This window comes from Equus asinus, chromosome 24 (genome assembly GCF_041296235.1).
Source record: "Equus asinus isolate D_3611 breed Donkey chromosome 24, EquAss-T2T_v2, whole genome shotgun sequence".
Taxonomy (NCBI): domain Eukaryota; kingdom Metazoa; phylum Chordata; class Mammalia; order Perissodactyla; family Equidae; genus Equus; species Equus asinus.
In genome coordinates this window covers 42,650,017-42,672,636 of record NC_091813.1, presented here as the reverse complement: position 1 = coordinate 42,672,636, position 22,620 = coordinate 42,650,017, and the positions used below count along the sequence as shown (strand labels likewise).

Below are 22,620 nucleotides of genomic sequence, written 5' to 3'. Positions count from 1 at the left end.
CCAGTCTCTCTCTCTCATTTTTTTTTTTTTTGAGGAAGATTAGCCCTGAGCTAACATCTGCTGCCAATCCTCCTCTTTTTGCTGAGGAAGACTGGCCCTGAGCTAACATTCGTGCCCATCTTCCTCTACTTTATATGTGGGACCTGCTACAGCGTGGCTTGCCAAGTGGTGCCATGTCTGCACCCGGGATCTGAACCAGCAAACCCCTAGGCGCCGAAGCAGAGTGTGCACACTGAACTGCCGTGCCACCAGGCCGGCCCCTCCTTCAAGTCTCTTTTGCTGGCTCTGCTTCCTCTTGCTGACCTCTAAATGTTGAAAAGTTTTAGGCCTTCTTCTATTTTTACATTCAACTTCCCAGGTGATCTCATCTGGCCGTATAGCTTTAATTATCTTCTATAATCTTGCCAATTTACATCCTCATCCCTAGCCTCTTTTTTGATCTCCACATTTCTATAGCCACCTGCTTAACTGACATCTTCATTTGGGTATCTAGGAGGCATCTCAAAATTAACATGGCCAGAACAGAAATCTTGATAACTTTCTCCTCACAAACATGCTCCCATTAGTCTTTCCCATCTTGATAAATGTTTTCATTTCCCCAACTGCCCAGGCCCAGAACACAAGCATCTTCCTTGATTTTTCTCTTTCCCTCAAACTCCGTATCCAATCCATCAGCAAGCCCCAACTTAAAAAGCAATACCCACTTCACATTACCTCTCTTCCTGCCATCTATTCATGTTCCCATCATCTCTTGCCAATGCAACAGCCTTCTAACTGGTCTTCCTGCTTCCTCACTTGCTTTCCTATGGACCATTACCATTAAGAGTAGCGTGAAGGAGCTTTTTAAATTTTAAATCAGATCATGTCTACAGACTTACAACTTTCCAGAGGCTTCCCCATTACACTTAGAATAAAATCTGCTCTCCTTACCATGGCCTCAAAGGTTCTCTATGATCTGCCTCCTGCTTCTCTCTAACCTCACCTCCACTACTCTCCTCCTCATTCACTTCTCTCCCGGCATGCTGGCCTTCTCGCTATCCCTTGAACATGGCAAGCTTACTCTTGCTTCAGTCTTTGCATTTGCTGTTCCCTCTGCCTGGAAAACTCTTCTTTCGGATCTTCCCAGGACTCGCCCTTCATATCCTTCAGGTCTCTATTAAATATCACCCACTCATCATCAAGCCATGCTGAGTCAGTGTCCCACACAGCAGAACTAGAAGGATCTGCAACTATGTACTGGGGGGCTTTGAGGAGAAGGAAAAAACAAGAAAAGACTGGCAACAGATGTTAGCTCAGGGTCAATCTTTGAAAAAAAAAAAAATATCACCTACTCAGTCAAGGAAACCTTCCCTGACCACTCTAACTAAAACGTGCAGCTCCCCCAACTAATTCTCACACTACAACCTGCTTAATCTTTCTTCACAGCACTTATACTATTTGAAATTATATTATTTACTTAAAAAGAAAAAACTTATTTAATGTTTGCTTTCCCACAAAAATGTAGGTTTCATGAGAGCAGGAGATTCTGTCTGTCTTCAATGCTAAGCCCGTGTCTGGAACACAGAGGTACTCAACAAATGTTAGCTGAATGAATGAATAACTGAGTTATTTAAAACTTGGAATCTATTTTCCCATAGAACTATAATTATGTGTTCTTAGGCTAGACCCCCAAGAAGACTATTGGATATATAATTAAATTTAGGGTTAATATTAGCCTGGGTAATTAGGGTTAATATTAGCCTGGCTCCTAGAAACACTGAGATTGTGTCACAACAAACGAAGGTAAAAGTCAGACTCCTCTTCCTTCCTGAATATCTGTGGGTAAAATTTACAAATAGGAGTTTTACCTCCTATTTGGTAATTTATCTCCTTTTAGTGCTTCCTCCCAGGGCTCCTCGGTGGCCCTAAGCCTCCTCTTAGGTCCCCAAAATTGCCTCAAAACTCCCCAGTTTCCAGCCCCTCCCCCTAATTTCCTCCCCAGCAAATTTTCCCTTTCTTCAATTGATTATCTCAACTAAGGTATGATGAAGGAGAGAAATTTGAACTATTATAATTTACAGCAATGGATGAATAAATCATTCAACCCTCTTAGGCATCTTTACTTATTTAAAATAGAATGTGTACTAAGTTAATTAATTTCTAATTGGTAGAATTTGGGGCATTAGTAGAACGATGTAGAAAAAATACAGAGTGGACATAAGATATATTTTGGGCTGCAAAAACAACCATCAAATAATGTTTTGCACACAGTAGGCGTCAATAAATATTTGTTAAAAGAGTGGTTAAGTGAAAGTAATCATGCCAAGGTGACCTCCTGTGAGCCTTTGGGTCTGCTTGCTGAAATATTTTTACCCCCTTGAGGTTAGAGTTGTTTCTCACAATGGCTCACTCAACATCAGGAAGGGGTGCCCCAAAAAAGGTAGCCCTGAAGGGGGGAAAGGGCAGAAAAAGAAAATACTGTATTTTTACAGGTCCTACTTCATTTTAAAACAAGTTTTGGGTGTCTTTTCTTTTTGTTAAGAACAAATTGGATTCTTCACTGACAGTATACGCCGGGTGCAATTTAAGATGGTAAAGCAATAATATATTTGGGGGAAGAACTATTTATTATTCAAAGTCTGTGGATTTAAAGTTCTCATTATAATGTATAGCTTTCTAAAAAGCCGCCAGCTGGGGGGGAAAAAGACTTTCCAGGTGAAGATACAAAAGGAAGATGGAAGGCACGGTAGGGCCTCAACCTTACTTAGCAGAATCACCTGGAGCCCTGGTAAAACCATATACTCTGGGCCTTAACACACAGCTCTGCCCGAGTGGGATACAGCTGTAATTTTAACAATGGTCGGAGGTGATTCTTACAACAGTGGGCCTGCAGACAGTTCTAAAGGTTGTGAGATGAGGCCAGAAAGTGAGGAGACCTGACTTAAAGCCCCAACAGCAGGGATAAAGTGAGAGAACAGATTCCAGACATAATTACAAAATAGAATTAACAGGGCTTAGTGATTTATTGGATGTGACAGATGTGGAAGAATCTAAGGGCAACGGGGATAACAGTTGTGGCATTAAAAAGAGAATATTAGGAATGCAGAAATTAAGATTTCTGTTTGTCTTTTAAGATGGAGGTTGAGAGGTAAGAGGTGGTCCTGTTACAATTATAAAGTCAACTTCGGTTAAATTGAGTCTGAGCTGCTTATGGGACATTTGGAAGAGATGTCCAGGAGGCATTCACAAATACAGCCTAGAGTTCAAAAACGATGTCCAGGAAATAGAGACACGGTTAAGGGAAGCGTTGGTTTCTAGTGGTGGTTGGAGAAGAGAAGGAATATATCACGGGCGGAAAAAACGCCAAGAATTACTCCTTTGGGTTTTGCAAAGTACAGATTTGGGGGGCCCCTTAGCGAGAACTGCATCAGATGAGTGTTGGGGGCACAACAGACTGAAGTGGACCGGCAGAGCCCACCCCGAGACACCATCCTGCGCCTGACCCAAGCCTGAGCAAACGTCTCATGGAGAGAAGCCAGTCTACACTTCCACCCCACAGCTCCGCGGCGCAGAAGTCTCCCCTGCTGAGGTCCTAACTCCAGCACCGGTATGGAGAATACAGCCTAAGGGCCCACAGGGCCGAATCCCCACCCAGTTCCGGGGAAGGAGCCGGCGAGGCTGCCCAAGATGCCTGGTTAGGCCCGGGGACTCCGCGCCCACAGACTCCGCGAATCTTTCCGACCTCCCTGGGCCCTCAGCAGCCAATTCCACTCACTTCTCGGAGGGTCCGGCCAAGCATGGTCCTTGTGCTCAGCCTGCCACCACAGGGGCCAGGTGACACGGAGCAAAAATAAAGGTCAACAGCCGCTGCCGGTACTACATGGGCGCAGCCATCTTTGATCGTCACGAAACCTTTCAGCACCGAGCACTTCGATTGGTCGAATTGCATTTAGGAGGAAATGATCTTTGCACGCGATTGGTTGGCGCCGCAAAGCGGGTCCCGCGGGGAAGGAGAGTGGGTGACAAGGAGACCCCGAGCTAGGGTCGCGGCGGGAAGCTGGGAGCGTTTGGTCCTCTGTGGCGTCCGGATCGCGAGCGGAGTCGGCCTGTCCCACCGAGGGCTCCCGGGAGAGGGCAGGGTTCTAGGGAGTTTGTTTTTGTTGGAGGGTGGGGTGGAAGGGAGGAGGAGAATGGACAAAATACTGACTGGAAAGTTAATTGGAGCCTTGCAGATGCGAATAGCAGAATAGTTCCATATTCTTCATTCATTCGCTCCATTGAGCTAACGTCATTTTTGAATTTTCAACTTTGAAATCGGCCAGTGTATTTGGCAGAATTTGGCCAAATTCGGGGATGAGAGTTTGATCCAAACTAAGTGCATTTTAATTAGGGCACGCCGTTCAACCACTGTTTGCAATGGAATTTCTGAAGACGTGTATACTTCGGAGACATGCCTGTACTGCGGTTTGCTTCTGGAGAAGCCAAGTTGTACAAAAGTCTTCAGCTAGAAAGATTAGTACTACCTCTTCAAGGAGCACTGTCATGCCGGCTTGGGTGATAGATAAATATGGGAATAATGAAGTGCTTCGGTTTACTCAGAACATGATGATACCCATCATACACTATCCAAATGAAGTCATCATCAAAGTTCACGCTGCGAGTGTGAATCCTATAGATGTTAATATGAGAAGTAAGTTTTCAAAAGACATTCCTCATTACCTCTCTTTTTCTTTGTTTTTTTTAGTTCCTCAGAGAATTTCATCAGGGATCAGTTTTAAAAGATCAGTTGTTATTTGACTACAGTTCTTTGGTTAACATAAAGGAGTTGTTTAGGTTTTTGATAGTGTCTCAGCAGATGTTATTTCCAAGTTTTTTGAAATTGCAGTGTCCATAAACTTTAATCTTTTACAAAATATGTTTGAATTGCTTCCATCCTTCCTTAAAATGTAAATTGGGACTTGAGAGTTTTGTCCACAGCTAACTTTCTGGTATACTCTCCTGGGAACTTTGTGGCATTCTGAGGTCCATCACAGGTTTTAGAGGTATGGTTATGTTTTCATGTCAGTTCACAATTTGCGTTTTTATAATAATTCTTTGCTCTCCTGCTACTCACAGCTTTCTTTATTGGTACAGCAGACAAAGCAGCAGGTCAGGATGCCAGGATGTGGACAGTACTTTCCTCATTTCTGCGGTTGCATTCTGCCCTGGGCAGTTGAAATACACTTTCTTGTTAGGCACCAGCCTGAATAGGAACAATGTTATCATCTCAATTTCTGCTTGGGATATTGACAAAGCTTGGAGAGCACTGTATTCCTTAAATACTATATACTATGCAATTATTATAGTGCTGAGAAGATTGATTACTACTTGTGAATTACTTTAACTTTGGAAAAGAATGACAAAAGTATTGCTTATGGGAACTCATCCATGTCTTCTGAAAACATCAAAAAACATCTTTTGGGATGATTGGTCAATTAACCGAGTCTTCTAACTAAAGCCGCCAGATGCGGTTTAATTTAACCATGGGTCTGTGGTTTGAAGACCTTGTGTGTAAACCTACAGCTCTACTTATCAGATAACCTCAATGATAATTATCCTATGTGAACTATGCGTGATGAGTTAAATTGCTTTGTTCGTATACATATCCAATTACAAAATCAAGATTCATGAAAGAATGCATCATTTTGTGGAATTTGTAGAGAAATATGAAAGTGTTGAGATTTTGACTTCGTTTCTTCCTCTTTTTTTTTTGCAGGAGTCGCGTGCTAGATTAAGAGAGCAGTTCTCAAATTTTTCAGTCTTAAGATGTCTTTATACTCAATAGTTATTGGGCTTTTGTTTATGTGTGTTATAGCTATCAATATTTACCTTATTAGAATAGAAGTTTTAGAATATTAATTTATTTCAAGACACAGTAAACTGTGTTAACATTACAAAATTGAATCAGGATAAAAATATAAAATGACATGAAAATAATAACTGAGAGACAGCTGCATGTGCAAAGCACTGAGACAGGTAGTAGTTGACAGAGCATAGGATCTACCTTCACAGTGCTTACTTAGAGTGAAAAATAACTGTGTTTCCCAAAATAAGCCAAAAAAATCAGTGAGAAGAGTAGCACTGTTTTACACTGTTGCATTCTGGTTTAATAAGACAGGTGGATTTTCATGTGTATTTCTGTATTCAATCTGTTGCAATATGTTATTTGAAGTAAGTGAAGAAAAGCCAGCCTCACATAGGAAGTTGGAAAAGAAGGGACCTCTTAGAGTCCTCAAAAAGATCGTGGGGATGTAAAAACTTGGAGAACTGCTGGATTAGGGAAATAAAGTCTAGTTTCACTGTCTTTAGGTTTTTTTATCTCCAATTTTTAATGCTGCTATTTCTACCTGAGTGAATATATCTACACCTGTGCTGCCCAGTGTAGTAGCCACTAGCCACATGTGGCTACTGAGCGATTGAAATGTAGCTAATCTGAATTGAGATGTGCAGTCAGTGTAAAACACACCCTGGATTTCAAAGACTTAGTAAGAAAAAAAGAATGTAAGATGTCTAGTAATTTTATATCGATTACATATTGACTTGCTAATATTTTGGGTATATTAAGTAAAATATTAACATCAATTTTACTCGTTTCTTTTTACGTTTTTAGTGGCCAGTATAAAATTTTAAATTACATATGTGGCTTGCGTTCTATTTCTGTTGGACAATGCCAATCTAGACAACGTGAAGAATCACTATTACATGTTTCCTTTCAGGGACGAGGTTTTGGGGAACGACTTTGACTCTTAAAGTGTCTGTAGCTAGAGAGCTCTATTAATGGATTGAAATGACTTTACTATGATTGCCTCACAAAATCCACATTTGTATTCTTTTTGTTTGCTTTGAAGTAATAATTGCTACTACTAGTTGGGCATGTTGTTTTACTTTATTCCATTTATACTGGAAGCTGTCATTCAGTCATTATTTTTATGTCATTTTATATTTTCATTCTAACTTAAGGTTGCAAACTAAAATGAGCAGTATCTTATCCATGAGTAATTTTTACATTTTGTCTTCATTTAGATCTGTCAACTTTTCATTTCTTTGAATGCACATGCACAGTTTGTATTGTGTACATTTTAATTTCAGTTGAATGGCTGGATCTGGGCTTTCTCAGCTGCTATTTAATAATGTAATACTATAATACATTTTACTTTTATACAGTATTCTTGAGACATCATAGTTTTTTATGACTTGACTGGGTAATATTATTGGCAAATTATCCTCTTTATTTCCTGCTCATGGATTCTTTTTTGAGAAAGTGTGATTGTTGTTGCGGAAGATAGCTGAAATGGTAGCTTGGGGAAATAAAATAATGAGTAGAAGATTGTAAACTGTAGGAAGCAGTTATTTCCCTTGACAAGAAAGCAAGGACATGTCTACTTCATTTTGAGAGATGAAGGCAGGCTGTTTTTCTGGAGATGGCCACAATTATTGGACATAAAATCATAAATATAAATGGCTAAAGAAATGAATAACTTTAAGGTAGGAAAAAAAATACAGCCACCAGCATCATACCAACAAAACTTGGTTTGTTGAGATAGGCTTAAAGTCTTTGAAACTGATGATAGATTTAGGATTTTCCAAATCATTCCAACTCTCTGAGCCAGTCACACTGGCCACCTCTAACAATGGGATGAAGCTCCTAAGGGCTCCCATTCATTTGTGTCACCCAGTGGGTTCTCATTTACTAACTACGAGCTGCATTCTGGATCTGGGGCTACTTTAGCCAGTACCAGTGAGCCAGGGCTGCTCAGTTGATGTATTAGCATATCCAGGTGACCAAGAAAACTGTTTAAACAGCCTTTACCCTGCAGGCTCTGTACCTCAGAGAGGCCTCTGGTCTTTTTGCAGCTCTGAAACAGCAGCTAAAGTTTGGCATGGCTTAATGCCCACTTCTTCTGCTCAAACCACATAGGAATTTCAGTGAATGATTATTTCATTGTGTTTTAGTGGTAGAAGAGGAATGTAAGACAGGAAAAGTAAAACATGTGACTTTTATGAGTGTTACATGTGAAGTTGTGTTTTTCCCTGATGGAGTGTACTCTAACCAGCAAGATGGTAACTGGGTAATGTTGGCATGATGGTCATCAGCTTAGATTTTCTGGAACTATCTCAGTCTCAAACACTTTCTCCCCTGTGTCTTGATTTTTTATTAGAAAAACAACTGCTTCAAGCTACCCACCTGTCAGCATCTCTCCCTGTATCCTCCATCTTCCCTCCTGCTGTGTGGATTAGCTGTCATTGCTCCCATCTAAGGCCAGCCCTCCACCTGAATTCTAGATTCCATCCCCTTGAGCCTCCTCAGGAGCATTGTTTCAGCAGTTCTCTTCTGCATCTTCAGTCTTCTGCTTTCTACTGAAGCATTCCTATTAGCATACGAACTTGCCCTTTATTTCTCCCATCTTAAAGAGAGGAAAAATACACTAAAAGATCCTCTCTCCATCTCTGTTGCTCCCCTCCAGCCACTGTGCCATTTCTCTCTTCCCCTGTATAGCAGAACTATTGGAAAGAGTTGGATGTTCTCACTTCCCATCCTGTCACCCTATGCCACAGTGAGTGCTCCTGTCAAGGTCACCAAAGACCTCTGTGTTGTTGGGTCCAGTCTTTTGTTTTGGGTTGGTTTTTGTTTTGAAAGGCTGTTGTCAGCTTTTGATCTTATTTGAAGAACTGTCTTCCCTGTCAACAGCATTTGATTTTTTTAAACAACCCCTTCCCTTGACTCTCTAGACACCTCTTCACTGGCCAAGCCTTCTCAGGCTCCTCTGCTGGTTTCTCCTCATCATTAAGATCTAATGTTGTACTGTCCCTGAGAGTGGGTGGGGGAAAGAGGAGACTTACAGAGTGGTTTAGTGATTCCGAAGCATAAATTGTGGTACATGACCTGGGAAGGTAAGCTTATCTTGAAGGGTACTTATCTTGAATAGCAGAAATGTTCTCCCAGAAAGATGTCAAGCAGAAGAGACTATAACAGATACTTTTGTGTATTAGAAAAGCCATTTTATGTGTTAAAGCTGTGGAATAAACTATTTTGGATTGTTGTAGATAGAGTAGCCAATTTATTTGAACGAAAATACTATGATCAGAAGAGTATTTTCAGCTCTACTTAGCTGATATTTATGTAAATATTCTTAAAAATAAAAAGATAGGTTAAATCAAGTTAACTGCTTTATTATACATATCGGAACAGATGCAGCCAGGTGGTTCTCTTCCACTCGGGAATCTATGCACTTGATCCAAAGATGTTCTAGAAACATTTTTTGGGAGGTGGGGACCATTACTCATAGACCAGTGTCAACGTCAGACACCATATCTGTGCCTTATTTATTTATTAACTTCAAACAGCTTTAGCATTTATCTTCTTCACCAGACTTGGCACCAAACAACTTCGTTGTATAAAAAGTTCACGAATTAATAAATTAATAAAGAAACCATCTTCAAAGAACAAAGTAAAACTGTATAAAACAAAATACTGAAAGTTCTGGAGACAGTTTCAAAATGGGAATTTCAAAAACATTTTGAACAATAGTAGCTTTAGTTTAACAAGTGATTATAACTTTCCAAGTAATTTTCTTTGAAAGAAACAGCACTCATTGTTTTTATGCTTTCCTGTGTCGTGGTAAAAAATTCTAAGGTCGATTACTTTATAATCTATGTTCTGAGGATCTAGAATGGTACCTGACCTATAACCCTATAGTAGATTTTTAAGTTATCCCGTTCTTTTGGAGGAACCAACCCATAAATTGTATTTTATAGGTGGTTATGGAGCTACAGCTTTAAATATGAAACGTGATCCTTTACATATTAGAACCAAAGGAGAAGAGTTTCCCCTGACTCTGGGTCGGGATGTCTCTGGTGTGGTGATGGAATGTGGACTTGATGTGAGGTACTTCAAGCCTGGAGATGAGGTGAGTCAGAGAATGCCTCTATTCCTTTCTAAATATGCAAATTTCATTCTTTTGGAAGTATATTCCATGTCATTGACCTTTTTCTTATTTTCAGCAAATATACTGAGCTTTGGCTAGGACCTTCGTTTTCTTGGTTCTGTCAAAATAGCATGACTGTACTGGAGCTTTCTAAGTCTAGTGCTTAAGAATTGCAAGACTTTAAAATGTGTATGATTGGTACTTTTTTATTTTTTCTTGAAAGAGTCTTTAAACGACAATTTCTTCTTTATGGGTTAGAGGGTTTTAAAATAGCTAAAGTTTGGTGTAATCAGCTGTCACTTGTCACTTTGAACTTTTATGCCAAGAAATTAAAGTGAGCTTATAATAATAGCTAACACTGTTGTAGTTGCTTTCCATGAAATAACTCGTTTAATCCCCATGAAGTAAGTGCAGTTAGGCCCAGTTTACAGATGAGGAAGCCAGGCTATAAAGAGGTCCCACAGCTCTTGAGTGGTGGAGCTGGGATTCAAGCCCCAAGTGGCTGTCCTCTTTCTGATACTCTAGGTAGTCACTAAATACAGCAGGATTTACTGGCATCTGCTTCTAGTGTGGTTTGACTTGATAAATCCAGAATCATACTAAGTGATACATTTATATCATGTGTAAATAACTCTTTTGCTTGGCGTATTGATGACTGGTGCTTTTTTCACAGAGTGAGGTATGTACTGGGGAACACCCTCATGCTTGGCTTTGGTTAAAAAAGATCTGTTTCTAATGAAATTGTGTGTGTGTGTGTTTCAGGTCTGGGCTGCGGTTCCTCCCTGGAAACAAGGCACGCTCTCGGAGTTTGTTGTAGTCAGTGGGAATGAGGTAACTTGCCAATTCTGTGCTGAAATGCCCTTGGAAAGTATAAACAAAGACTGTCCAAGATCTCTTAAATAATTGGTTATTTTTCAGATGGGGTTCATGTTTTATGGTAGTTTTATGGTAGTTTTGATAGAGAGTAGGAATTTTTGAAAGATTAAAAAAGTGTTTGATGTCATTTAATGACACTGCCCGCCAGAGCAGTTCTCTTTGTCTTGTGGAGCCAGGACTTGGAGTGAGTTCTGGAAGCCCTGATGTGTTTCTTGGTTTTACCCAGTATAAGTAGTTGAAACCAAATATACCAAATGGAGCATACCGATTAATCATAAACAGAAGCATGAAGTATCAAGCTGCTTCAAATAACTTTAAAAACAGGAGTCTAATCAAATGCAGTCAGGAGGCTTGACAATTTGAATAGAGAGGAAGGGGTTAACATTGAGGAAATTGGCTATAGAAGGGAGGGCAGGAAGGGAAAATAGGGTATTACTGAGATTAGAAAAAGCCTGGAAAGATTACCTTCCAGTAAATGGGAATAAAGGAAACAGCTGATCTCAAAAACAAATTAGAATGTGTTTATGAGGGCTCAAGGTTTATTTGGATTTATTTCTGGGTATAGTCAGGACTAATGGGGATGTCGCATGTGGTCTTTTTATGAAGCATAAGCAGCTGTATCTGACAATGTAGCCCATAAAGCATTCCTGAACCTCTGCGAGGCAGGGTGACTCATTTGGAGAATACTCCTTAGGGATCATCTTGGAGTAGGGTATGCAGTAAACACTGAACCTGGCAGAATGTTCAAGACTTCTCTCAGAAAATAGTTGGATTCCTATGAAGGAAAATGTACTTAATTGTGTTCAAAGGTTTGCAAGTCATTGCTTATTTTTGACTGTTGTCTTTAAATCTAGGTCTCTCACAAGCCCAGATCTCTCACTCATACTCAAGCTGCCTCTTTGCCATATGTGGCTCTCACAGCCTGGTCTGCCATAAACAAGGTTGGCGGCCTGAATGATAAGAATTGCACAGGAAAACGGTAAGTATCAGTGGTGGCATCTAAAACTCTTCTTCTATGAGGTCTTTGTAGTAGATTTGTCTGAAGCATTAAAACTAGGATCATTGACATGAGTAGAGTTGTGCTAATATTTAAAACAATTTCCAAAGAACTCTTATTTGTGTCAGTTTGCACTTCCTTAACCTCATTCTGTTGATTCTTAGTCCAATCAAATGGGAATTTTAAAATTGAAATGTGTAGATGGACTTTAGGAGTCTGAACCTTCTAAAATAATGCAAAATTTTGCATGTGAATCTCTTCACATACAAAGCTTTTAACCATAGCTTTTTTTTTTTTTTAAAGATTTTATTTTTTTCCTTTTTCTCCCCAAAGCCCCCCAGTACATAGTTGTAATATTATTCGTTGTGGGTCCTTCTAGTTGTGGCATGTGGGACGCTGCCTCAGCGTGGTTTGACGAGCAGGGCCATGTCCGCGCCCAGGATTCGAACCAACGAAACACTGGGCCGCCTGCAGCGGAGCGCGCGAACTTAACCACTCGGCCACGGGGTCAGCCCCGATCCATAGCTTTTTATCAAATCCATAGCTTTTATCAGATTCCTGAAAAGGTTAAGAATGGACCCCATACAGTTTCTAGAGAATGATGTCAACGTGCAGGTATTTTTCCTACCTTGCCTCGGAGTTGCTCTCGCACTTTCATATTTCTCTGAAAACCAGAGATAAAGGGACTGCAAAACACTGTTGAAGATTCTTGAATTCTCTTAGGCTCAGTGCTTGATAGCCTTTAGATCAATTCTGGTGCTTCAGGGCCTGGACTGTTTGATTGGTTGAATTTGCAATAAGACAGTGAGTAAAAATGTCTTAGATGTGCTTGAGTTCATATCCAGATTCTGTTGCTTTCTAGCTGGGTGGCTCACACAGTCACTTCTCTTTTGTGACTTTTGTTTTAAGGGTTAGATGAGATAATGCATAAAAACTAGTTGCACAGGTTGTGACACGTGAGGCACTCAATAAATGGTGTCTACTATTATTTGCCATGAGATTTATTCTTTGTATTTAAGAAAGTTGGCATCATAGAGAAAACCGATGCTTTTATTTTTTGGTGAGAAAGCTAGGTACTAAGAACCATTTCATGATTGTGATGAAGGAGAGAGCTATAGGTCAAATTTTAATAAATTAAAATAACTTAGTTTTTTGATTACTAAGGATTGTGCAGGTAAAATAAAGTCTGTGTCATTCTATATTCCTGTTGTCGTGGAACATTGTACTTTACATTTAATATGTTGGGTTATAGAGAGCAGTGAATTTAATGAGAGCTTAATAGCTGTATTTCTGAAAGCAGTGTGAAGGCTACTCATCTAATGAAGTGCTACCCTTTATCGTAGAATTCAGGGCAAATATTTATTCTTAGGGTCAACCCTGTTTATTTTTTAAGCTTTTTGGGCTTATCTTTCTTGATGTTGCTATTTCGGTCAAACACTTCGTTTAAATTAAATTGGTTTGACCACATAGATTTTTCTAATGGTTTGTCTTAGTTAATAACCTTGCAAAAATCTCGTTCAGGACTTTTAGACATTTATTATTGTAGGCTCTGCAATGGCATTGATCTTTGTTTGGTTTTGTTTTTCCTTAAAAACAGTAGACTTTCTATGCCTGCATGACTGTATGTGCATTACAGTTAGAGAGCTCTCATTCCTTTTGCCCGTTCAGGGCTCTCCAGGTATACTTTTTTTTAGTATTGTGTAGAAAACAGTTTAGAAACAGATTTAGCTGTCTCTTCTCAGCTACACAGGGCTGTGCCCCAGTTAATTGTTGGCTTCGTGGGTCGTTCTTCGGTACTGTGTTACCCTCTGCTGAAGCAATAATGGCTTGGAACTGGGGAACTAGAGCCCTGGCCCTACTCTCCACTCTGCTACGAACTAATCAGGTGACCACAGGCATGCTATTTTTGGTCTCTTTGCAGATAAGTCCAAGGTCCTGAGTGTAGGACAGTATGAGTTGTTAGGGGAGCTTTGGGAAGTGGAAAATTTGATACCTTCTAAAGTTGATTTATATATTATATTGAGTTGCATCTGTTCATTGATTCAGCTGCATGTTACCCACACTAGAGCGCAGTCCATTGTCAGGAGCTTCACCAGCATACATTGTGGACTTCTGCCGAGTTCCCATGTGTGTGGTGACCTTTGGGATGCCTTTGTTCTGAGTGGCAGTGAGATCTTGGCCCCTGGTGCTCTGAGAAATCTAAGTTTACTGAAATTACTACACGTGGGTGTAGTAATGGCCTATCTCTTCAACTCGTTACTGTGAGAATCGCGGGAGAGATGTGAGCACTTTAAAATACTGTAAAAAATACTGTTACATGAAGAAATTACTAGTATAGTGGGATTTTATTATACGTAAACCAGAGGTTTCAGGGTCCAAAGTGGCTTTTTTCAATTTGACTGTTTATTGTGATTGGTGGAGTATATTTTGGCTTCTCTAGGCAATAATTATTCTTTTTCTGTTAGCTGTTGGCATTGAGGCACTCTTTATTCTGCACAAAGCGAGTCAGCGTTTGTTATAAAGAACTAATAGGCTGTTTTTCTAACCAATTAATTTGAAAAAAGCAAAACTGATGATGACAAAAACACCCATAGCACCTTGGAAGATTTTACAGGATTTCTTTATAACAAACAGCTTTTTGAAATTAAGACAAAGTGTTCTAAGGGTTTGGTGTATTTACCTTTTCCTTCTTTGTTATATAATTATATTTCTGCAACAACTGAGCATCAGTGAACCAAGGGGATAATTTAATATTGGTGTGATACGATGTCATTTTTGCTCACACTGCAGTATCACTAGAAAATGTCAGATGAAATGATTTCCTTGTTATCAGCCCATCCATAGTTTCTTTATGATTTATTCAGTAGGAACACATAGATAACTTAGGGCCCTCAAGATGAATAGAAGTTTTTTGAAAAGTGGTTACACCAGATACTTTTAAAAAACAGTCCAGTCTGGTGGTTATATTTATTGGTAGTGTCATGGTGCAACTCGAATATTTCATGCTCTGCCTGAAATTCGTCTCTTGTGGAAAGTTGTACTTCCCTCTGTTTGACAGAAGTATTAGAAAGTGTTAGAAGTTGAAGCATTCCTCCTCCACAAAATAAATTTCACTTTTAAGTTGTGTATACTTGAAACTTAACTCAATGAATTTAGGAATGCTTTCCACTGTTTGTTTTTTGAGATTAGGCTTTATGACGGTAAACTTTTGTCATGTAAGTGTAAATTAGGTATCTGATTAATTCTGTTTATAGAATTAGACAGGCTCAAATTTACAAACATTGGATTCCCCCTCCCCCCCATACACATATACTTTATATCAGTAATTATAACAGCTTCCTTCTTCCAGATTCCTTCACCTGCCTGCTCTTCATCCCACCACCCACCACCCCTGTGGACTTGGATTTTCATTTGTGCTTGACTAGGTGGTAGGGTTAGAGGGGTAAGGGGAAGGAGAAACAAACCCTTGCAGTGTACTTGCTTGGAGAAATCCTGGGCTTGAGAAGAAGAGAACAGGGAGGGAGGAGGCTGTGGCCTGGCCAGTGTGATGCAAATAAATCTTCCCTTTACTCTTGGGCCTGTTTTCCAGGGAGCTCCAGGAGGGCTCAGTTAAAGGAACTGGTGGAAAACTCTTTGCTGGCAATTTGTGTTTTACAGATTAGTTTTCTAGGTGACCAGGGTAACTGTTCTTGTGAAGTTTAGAAGACATTTACTCTTTGGTGCACCGTGATCTAGCTTCCAGCCTCGCCATTCAGCTGCAGCTGTTCTCATTGGGTCATAGTTGACTGAGTTACCAACCCAATGATACTTTTCAGTTCTCGTTATGATTTACCTCTCTGAGATGTCTGGCACTATTCACCACTTCCTTAATACTCACTTTTCCCATGGTTTCAGGAACACTAGACTCTTTAGTGTTCTCCTTGCCTTTTAGACCAGTTCTTATCACTTTTAAAGGCTCCCCTTCTTCCTCCAGCCCTTTCACTGTTACTGTTTTCCCAGTGTCCCACTCCATCATCCACTCCTCTCTGCTCCCAGGGTTATCCCATCTACTCCCAGCTTCTGTTTGTGTTTTGGTAACTTGCAGATCTCTGTTTCTAACCCCAGCCTCTCCACTGAGTTCCAGTTAGATGTCCCCTCATATCTGAAACTCAACTTATGCAAAACAAGACTTAACTGACTACCACCCTGACTCTTCCTCTATGTTCCTAACATCAGTGAACTGTGATTTCCCTTAAGCCAAAACCTGATATTGTTTCCCAACCCTGCTCCCTCCCCTTCCGCTGTACGACTCATTATTGTTCATGTCAAGTAAAATTTAGGATTGTTGTCAAATTTGGAAAAATGTCTTCCTAGTTTCTTTAATATATAAACTGCAAGATTTCAAGGCATTTCAAGCTTTCTTGTGCAGTGAATAAGCCTAAAATACTTTTACGTTTTAATTGACAACCCTCATTAACTAGTTTGTTGTTGATATTTTCCCAACAGTGGTGTCAAATAAAAATAATACAATTTAGTCACCAGTCTGTCCTTTATTTAGGGGCAAACCATCGGTGGACTGGGGGAGTCCAGTGCCTAACAAGCAGTGGGGTGCTCTTCCCAAGGGATTTGCATGAGCAAGTTTTATAGAGCGTTAGAAGAGACACATAGAACTAAGACATGATTGGCTAGGAGACTGGAATTTCCTCCTAAGGCTGGCAGGTCCTGTTTCCTCGGGTCAGGTAAGCTAGCTACAGCTGAGCTGGATTGTGACTGGTGTTAGGTTTACGTGACAGGGAGGCATTTCCGGTAAGTATGGGCTGACTTAGGTTTAGATTTGTAACGTGGCTGGGCCACTGGGGCAGCCTCCATTTTGTGGGTCCTGATATATGAATTAACTTTATTAGTGGAGTATTGTAAGTTTTTACATGTCTTTTAATTGGAAGAATTTTCCATAGGCCAGCTTCTGGTTCTGTACATCTCAAACCTTGTTTAACCATGTTTCTTCTTCGTTACTCTTCTTCGTTACTCCAGTGCCAGGTAACATGATACTCAGTTTTATCATAACTAAATATCGTGATGCCTTGTTTTGTCGACTTAGTGGGAAGTAGGAATATGCCTGGAAGGCATTCTTCAATGGGGACAGGCTGTAATAACTTTACTTTACTCAGAAATTACCGTGAACCACATCAGTATTTCCCACTAAACCCAAAGCAAATGGATTTCCAAATCACCTTCCCTTCAGCCAAGTCTAGTATCACCTGACAAGAGGGGACACATAATGGAGGGAGTGTAGGAGTGGAAAGAGACAGCAACTTCAACTGATGGGGTTAGTAGGGGAGGAAAAATCATTTTCCCTCTACCCTTCTGAGTTCTCTGCCGAGACCGCTGTAATAAATGACAGACTAACGAGAAAAACAAACTAAAGTTTATTAACATGTATACCTCAGGTATACATAGGCGATACCCAGGGAAAAATGAGTAACTCAAAGAGGTGGCTTAGAATTCAGGTGAAAATACCATCATCAGCCAAAGAGAGAAGCTTGCTGGGAAGGTCAGTGGTGAACAGGTTACTAGGAAAAGCAAAAGTGAAGTTTGTTAGGCAGATTTAAGTTGGTGCCTTCTCCATTTATAGGGGTCAGAAAGTTATCTCCAGAGATTAACTTTTGTCCTTCCTAGTAGAGAATGGAGGAGGGACACCTTTGTAAATTTATGTCCTGCTTTCAAGGGGCAAATAGGAGGAGTGTGGAGAGCTTTCTTGTATCTACTTCTTCTCAGTTGCCTTCAGCTCAAAATAATCCTTATGCCAGAGTGGTATATTTTGGGTTGGCGTATTCTGCTACCCTTCATTAGCATATTTTACTTTTGCAAATTTTACAAAAACATACGTCCACGCAAAGGTATCGCTGGGGCTCTTCTTGGGGCCTTGTGTAAGTCAAGGGCCCAAAGCTTAAGCTTCATTGGCTCTGTAGGGGAGGAAAAATATCTTTTTCCTCTACTCTTCTAAGTTTTTAGCTGGAGCCCCTGTAACAGAAGACAGATGATTAAGAGAAAATCACACAAATTTATTTATTACAAGGTTTATGTGACGTAGGAGCCTTCATAAGGAAATGAAGACCTGAAGAAGTGGTTAAACCTGAGCTTTTTTGTGCTGTGATTGGTGAAGAGTGGAGAGCTGTAAAAAAATGTGAGAGGACAAAAGGTATGAGCTAAGTGTAGTAAAGTGGAGAAACTTAACAATGCCTATTCATTCTGATTCCTCTCTCTGTCCCTCCCTCTTGGAAATAAGGATGCTCCTTTTCTCCAAGTATAGGGAGGACACGTCTCACACGTGGTTCTTATGACCAGCTTCAGGGGAGAAGGTCAGAGTCCTTCTTGCACGTGCCGTTTCTCAAATCCTTCAGCTTAAGATATTCTGTATGCCAGTGTGCCATATTTTGGGGTAGCATGTCCTGAATCCCATCAGCTCCATGGTAAATCTTTCTCTGGCCACGCTACTTCTCTCTCTCACCCATCCTATTGTTTCCATCGTAAATGATCCTTCCCTCTGTCATCCTTCCTTCCCTCTGTTCTGCACCAGATTGAAGGAACCAGTGACTTGGGACAGTTCTCACTGCTTATCCCATTTGGGGAGATGTGTTCCCAGTACCCTGGATTGAAATTCTGAATACATTTCCCACAGAACCATTGTTATACATTTATGAGGTTCATGGTCTATTATGGGTTAACTAAACCTTTTTAAATGGCTACCCTGGGCACCTTGCCAAGATGTATAAATAGCTTTGTTTTCATGGGAAAATGTGTTAAGTTCCAAGCAGCTAATTTACACATGAACTCTTCTGTAAATTGGGGAATGTCTAAGCAGTATAGAGCCTTAGAAGAAGGGGACACACAAATCCAGGCTGTCTTGGTGATGTCTGGTTGATTTGTTTTGTAGCTCTATTCCACTTACAGGTATGTGTTGCTTAATGACAGGGATACTTTCTGAGAAATGTGTCATTAGGCAATTTCATCATTGTGCAAACATCATAGAGCGTACTTACACAAATCTGGATGATATAGCCTACCACTTACCTACGCTGTATGGCACTAATCTTGTGGGACCACCATCATATGTGCAGTCCATTGTTGACCGAAATGTGGTTATGGGCGTATGACTAGTATTCAGATTAAGTATCTCACTCACTTTGGGGAGTAAGCTTAACATATTATTATATACTTCGCTATTTTTCACTCATTTTTTCCCCCAGATTTAAAAGTAGTATGTGAAACTGAAAAATGAGATTATACATTTTCAGCCTCATCCTTGTTTTTTAAAGACCATTTGTTTTTACTGATGGAGGATTTAGCTATATTTAAATCATCTTTGTTTCTGAGCCCTCAGGACTTAATAAATAAATATAAAAAAATAATAAAGGGCACTTTACTCTTGTGATGTTGCTTTTTCCCCCACAAGTATGTGGTCTGGGGGGAATCATGAAGGTCATATACTTGTATGTTAGAAAGGTGGAGAAACTAAATATAAGCTTAAATTAGATTGAAAATGCCAATTCTTTCCTTTTCATTGGCTCCTAGAGTACACCTCTGTGATCATCGTTTCACAGGTGATGAATCTGAGGCCTAGAGATTCAGTTAGTGAGAGAGCTGGGACTAGAACCTGGGTCTCTAGATACCCAGCCCTGGCATTCAGAGGTTTCTGGGGCTAAGCTGGAATATTGACATTTGAAAGATGACTTCCTACTTCTGGACCTCCTGCTGTTTTGTCATATGTGTCATCTGTTTTTTATCTATAATGCAGTTAGCGTGTTGATGCCTTGCCTCATAAGACTAATCCTGGGAAGTGTGTTTTTAGGGAACTTAGGTGCCCAAGTGCTAAATAAAAAGTGACCCAGTCACGGAAAGGAAGCCAGCATTGCTTTAGTACCTTGATGTATGTTTGGGGAGAATTCAGAGATTGGGCAGAAATGATAGAGGAAATTAGATTTTAGGGTTTAAGGATGCATAAGCAGTGTAATAATTATTCATACTTCCCCTAATCTCTTTTATATTTGCCACAGTGCAATTCCCACTGACCAGGAAAGCTCTATATGTGGACTTAGGAAGTAAGAGAGTAATGTGACTAAAAATGTTGGCAATTTTGTATTATAGTGCTTTTTGCAAATAGAGCATTTCCTGGGCATTTGCTCTGCATAAACCAATAAGCAATACAGCACACCGTTCTTCACCATAATAAACAGGCTTCTACTTCAGCGAGGATTGAAATACAGTGTGGCCATTATAGCAAGCTGGGTGGAAAGTATTCCCGCTGTGTAGCGCTTAAGTGAAGGCCACCGGGGGTAGCAACAGCAGTATTTTCCTCTGTATTGAAAGGGCTTTGAAGAGTACAACAAGAACAGTGAGTTCAGCCCCAGGACTTCAAACCATAGAGGACCATCTGATTTATTGCTGGCTTGACATTTATTTTGCCTGCTGTCCCTTTTTGGGACTTTCTTTGTTTGAAGAGAAGTACGGGCCCTGGTTGAACCTGCACAAAACGTGGAGTTTAGAGGACCAGAGAACGCCGCGTCCCCAGGGCTTCTGAGCAGCTAAGGGCGGCTAGCCCTTCCCTGGGCGTGCTCCTCACCTGTTTTGCACCGGGGGATGCCACCAAGTGGCAACCTCAGGAACTGAAGCAGCTGTTGCACAGCCACTCCCTCTTCTGCCAAGCACTGCTGTGAACCACTTTTTTGCTTTTTCATCTGGAGAAATGAGGCTGCTTTGGCTCAAGAGTTGTGGGGAAGCAGTGAACTGACAGTAATGAGGTCGGAGTTGTGTCTGACAGTTGGAGCCTTAAGCAGCTGTTACATTGGGTATCCTTGTAATCCAGGATTCTCAGGGAGAGGATTAGAAATTAATTTCAAGCTTTTCTGTACTAGAGGAAACTTTAATGCCGTCTTGCAAATAGCCAGGTGATTCCCTCATTTGGGGTAGTAGCAATTATTGCCTTAATTGTGGGATATGATGCTCATTTAGATGATTTTTAAAGTCAAGAAACATTCATCAGGCATCTGCTGCATCCAGGGTAGTATACCCAGTGCTGGGCATAAAATGAGGCCTCTGTCCTTGAAGCCTCGCAGAATAGCTTGGGAAGCACGCATATGAATGAAAGTTAACAAGGTGACAGATGCCAAATACGTGAAAGGATATCAGTTTCGGGGCTGTCTCAGGGTGTAGTGCAGGAAAACTGGGACATGAGCCTTCACGGGAAGGCAGACCTTAGCAGGTGGGGAAGGCATGTGAGAGTCTGAGGAATGGGCCAACGTGCATGGGGCTTGGGGGTAAGAGTGAGGGGACCCCAGTGGCTGAGGCGGAGAGTTCCATTCAGGAAATAGTTAGAGGAAGTCAGAGTTGAGATAAAGATTAGATTATGAAGGACTTAAATGAGAGTTTGACTAGTTAAATTTCTATAAGAGTGGGCCAAAGTTAGAGGGTAAAATATTCCATGGATGAATTAATTTTTGGATGTATCTGTGAGGCAGTTTTAGTGTCTTTTTTTCCCCATTTAGGAAGTACTAGAGCTATTAAATGTGTGAATGGAAGGATTTTGCAGGAGTTCATCTTTGAAGTTTCTTTTATTCTTCACAATTTATAATTCTTTGAAATTGGAAGTGACTCTTCTAGAAGGAACATAATTTACAAGGAGACTTGTTTTAATTACATTTAATGGTATTAATTTCAAAGGGAACTGTTGGCTCAGAAATTTTACTAAAAACTTTTAAGATCTAAAGGGCGACACACAGCCTTCTGTGATTTGAGTAAGAGAAAAAAATAAAATGAAACTAGGGTAAGATTGTAGACAGAGTGCATGTTCCAAGATCTGGTGTACTTCTTAGAGATAAGTGATAAAATTCTCTGCACATTCTAGCAGACAAGTCAAAGAGGGACCCACAACCAGCAGTTACACAGTTTGCAGTGACAGATAAATGTAAGCACAGCTACTCCCACCATGTAGTCTTCAGAAAAATGTTTTTCTGTGGGCACTCCAAGAGAATTCTCATAAAGAATTCTCTCAACATGTTTCCTTAGCTAATGTAGTATCAAATATCAAACAGTCCCTTTGTATAATGTCCCTCAGCCTAGATCAGTAGCATTACAGCAAAGTGCAGTTTAGTACAAACAGTTTTCAGGGGCCCTGAAACTCTGCAGTCCAAGGAAACTGGTTCGCTGGTGCTCTGGCTTAATTCAAGAATAAGATGTAAGTGTGTGCAGAGCAGTGATTCTTGACTAGTCATTCTCTTTTGGGTCACGCACCTCTTTGGGAACTCGATAGGTCTGGATCCCTCTCCTCCCTGATGCACATATGCATAATCACACCAAATTCTGCATATTATTTCAGTTGATACATAATTTCGGAGAGTTCACCCTGTCACCCCCATCCCTAAACTCCAGGCTGCTCACCTTGGCCTGGAGTGGCAGGAGGGCTGGAGTGAGCAAACGGCGGAAACCTGGAGCAGAGCGTGTTTGTGCTGATGGGGTGGATTCATCGGCTTTGAGCCAAGCCAAATTGAGCATAAGGTTGATTTCCATTTGTGAAAGTTGATGAGCTTGACGCGGGGACATGTCTGAACAGAAGATTCTTTATTCCACTTTGGCAGGAATGTGGTCAGGAATGTGATTTTTCTTAGAGAGCAACTGAATCTAACACACTGAAAAGAATCCCAGAGCTGCTTCCTATAGAGAGAGCTATGGTAATTTTAGCCTAGAAAAATTGTAAGGCAGATGCTACCAAGAACCATCTGAGCTACTTTTAAAAATACAAATTATTGGTATTTTTGGTATTTGGTATTC

The 22,620-nt window shown here is 40.5% G+C and overlaps 2 protein-coding genes across 5 annotated transcripts in view; one reads left to right on the top strand and one right to left on the bottom strand.

The window, feature by feature from the left end:
- Positions 1–3,892, bottom strand: part of QRSL1 (glutaminyl-tRNA amidotransferase subunit QRSL1) — a 29,649-nt gene extending 25,757 nt beyond the window's left edge. For 2 of the 3 annotated variants that reach the window (XM_014860823.3, XM_070496586.1), the window contains exon 1: positions 3,755–3,885. In XM_014860823.3, coding sequence (XP_014716309.2) covers positions 3,755–3,778 — 24 coding nt within the window. In that variant the 5' untranslated portion in view covers positions 3,779–3,885. Of the gene's footprint in view, positions 1–3,754 lie in introns of all 3 variants that reach the window. The other variant, XM_070496587.1, reaches the window with a different exon arrangement.
- An 83-nt stretch (positions 3,893–3,975) lies between these two features.
- The window catches only part of RTN4IP1 (reticulon 4 interacting protein 1), a 50,230-nt gene continuing 31,585 nt past the window's right edge, over positions 3,976–22,620 (top strand). Inside the window, exons 1-4 of one of the 2 annotated variants that reach the window (XM_070496589.1) lie at positions 3,976–4,669; positions 9,775–9,926; positions 10,707–10,775; positions 11,675–11,799. In XM_070496589.1, the coding sequence (XP_070352690.1) occupies positions 4,396–4,669; positions 9,775–9,926; positions 10,707–10,775; positions 11,675–11,799 (620 nt within the window). In that variant the 5' untranslated portion in view covers positions 3,976–4,395. The remainder of the gene's footprint in view (positions 4,670–9,774; positions 9,927–10,706; positions 10,776–11,674; positions 11,800–22,620) is intronic. The other variant, XM_014860826.3, reaches the window with a different exon arrangement.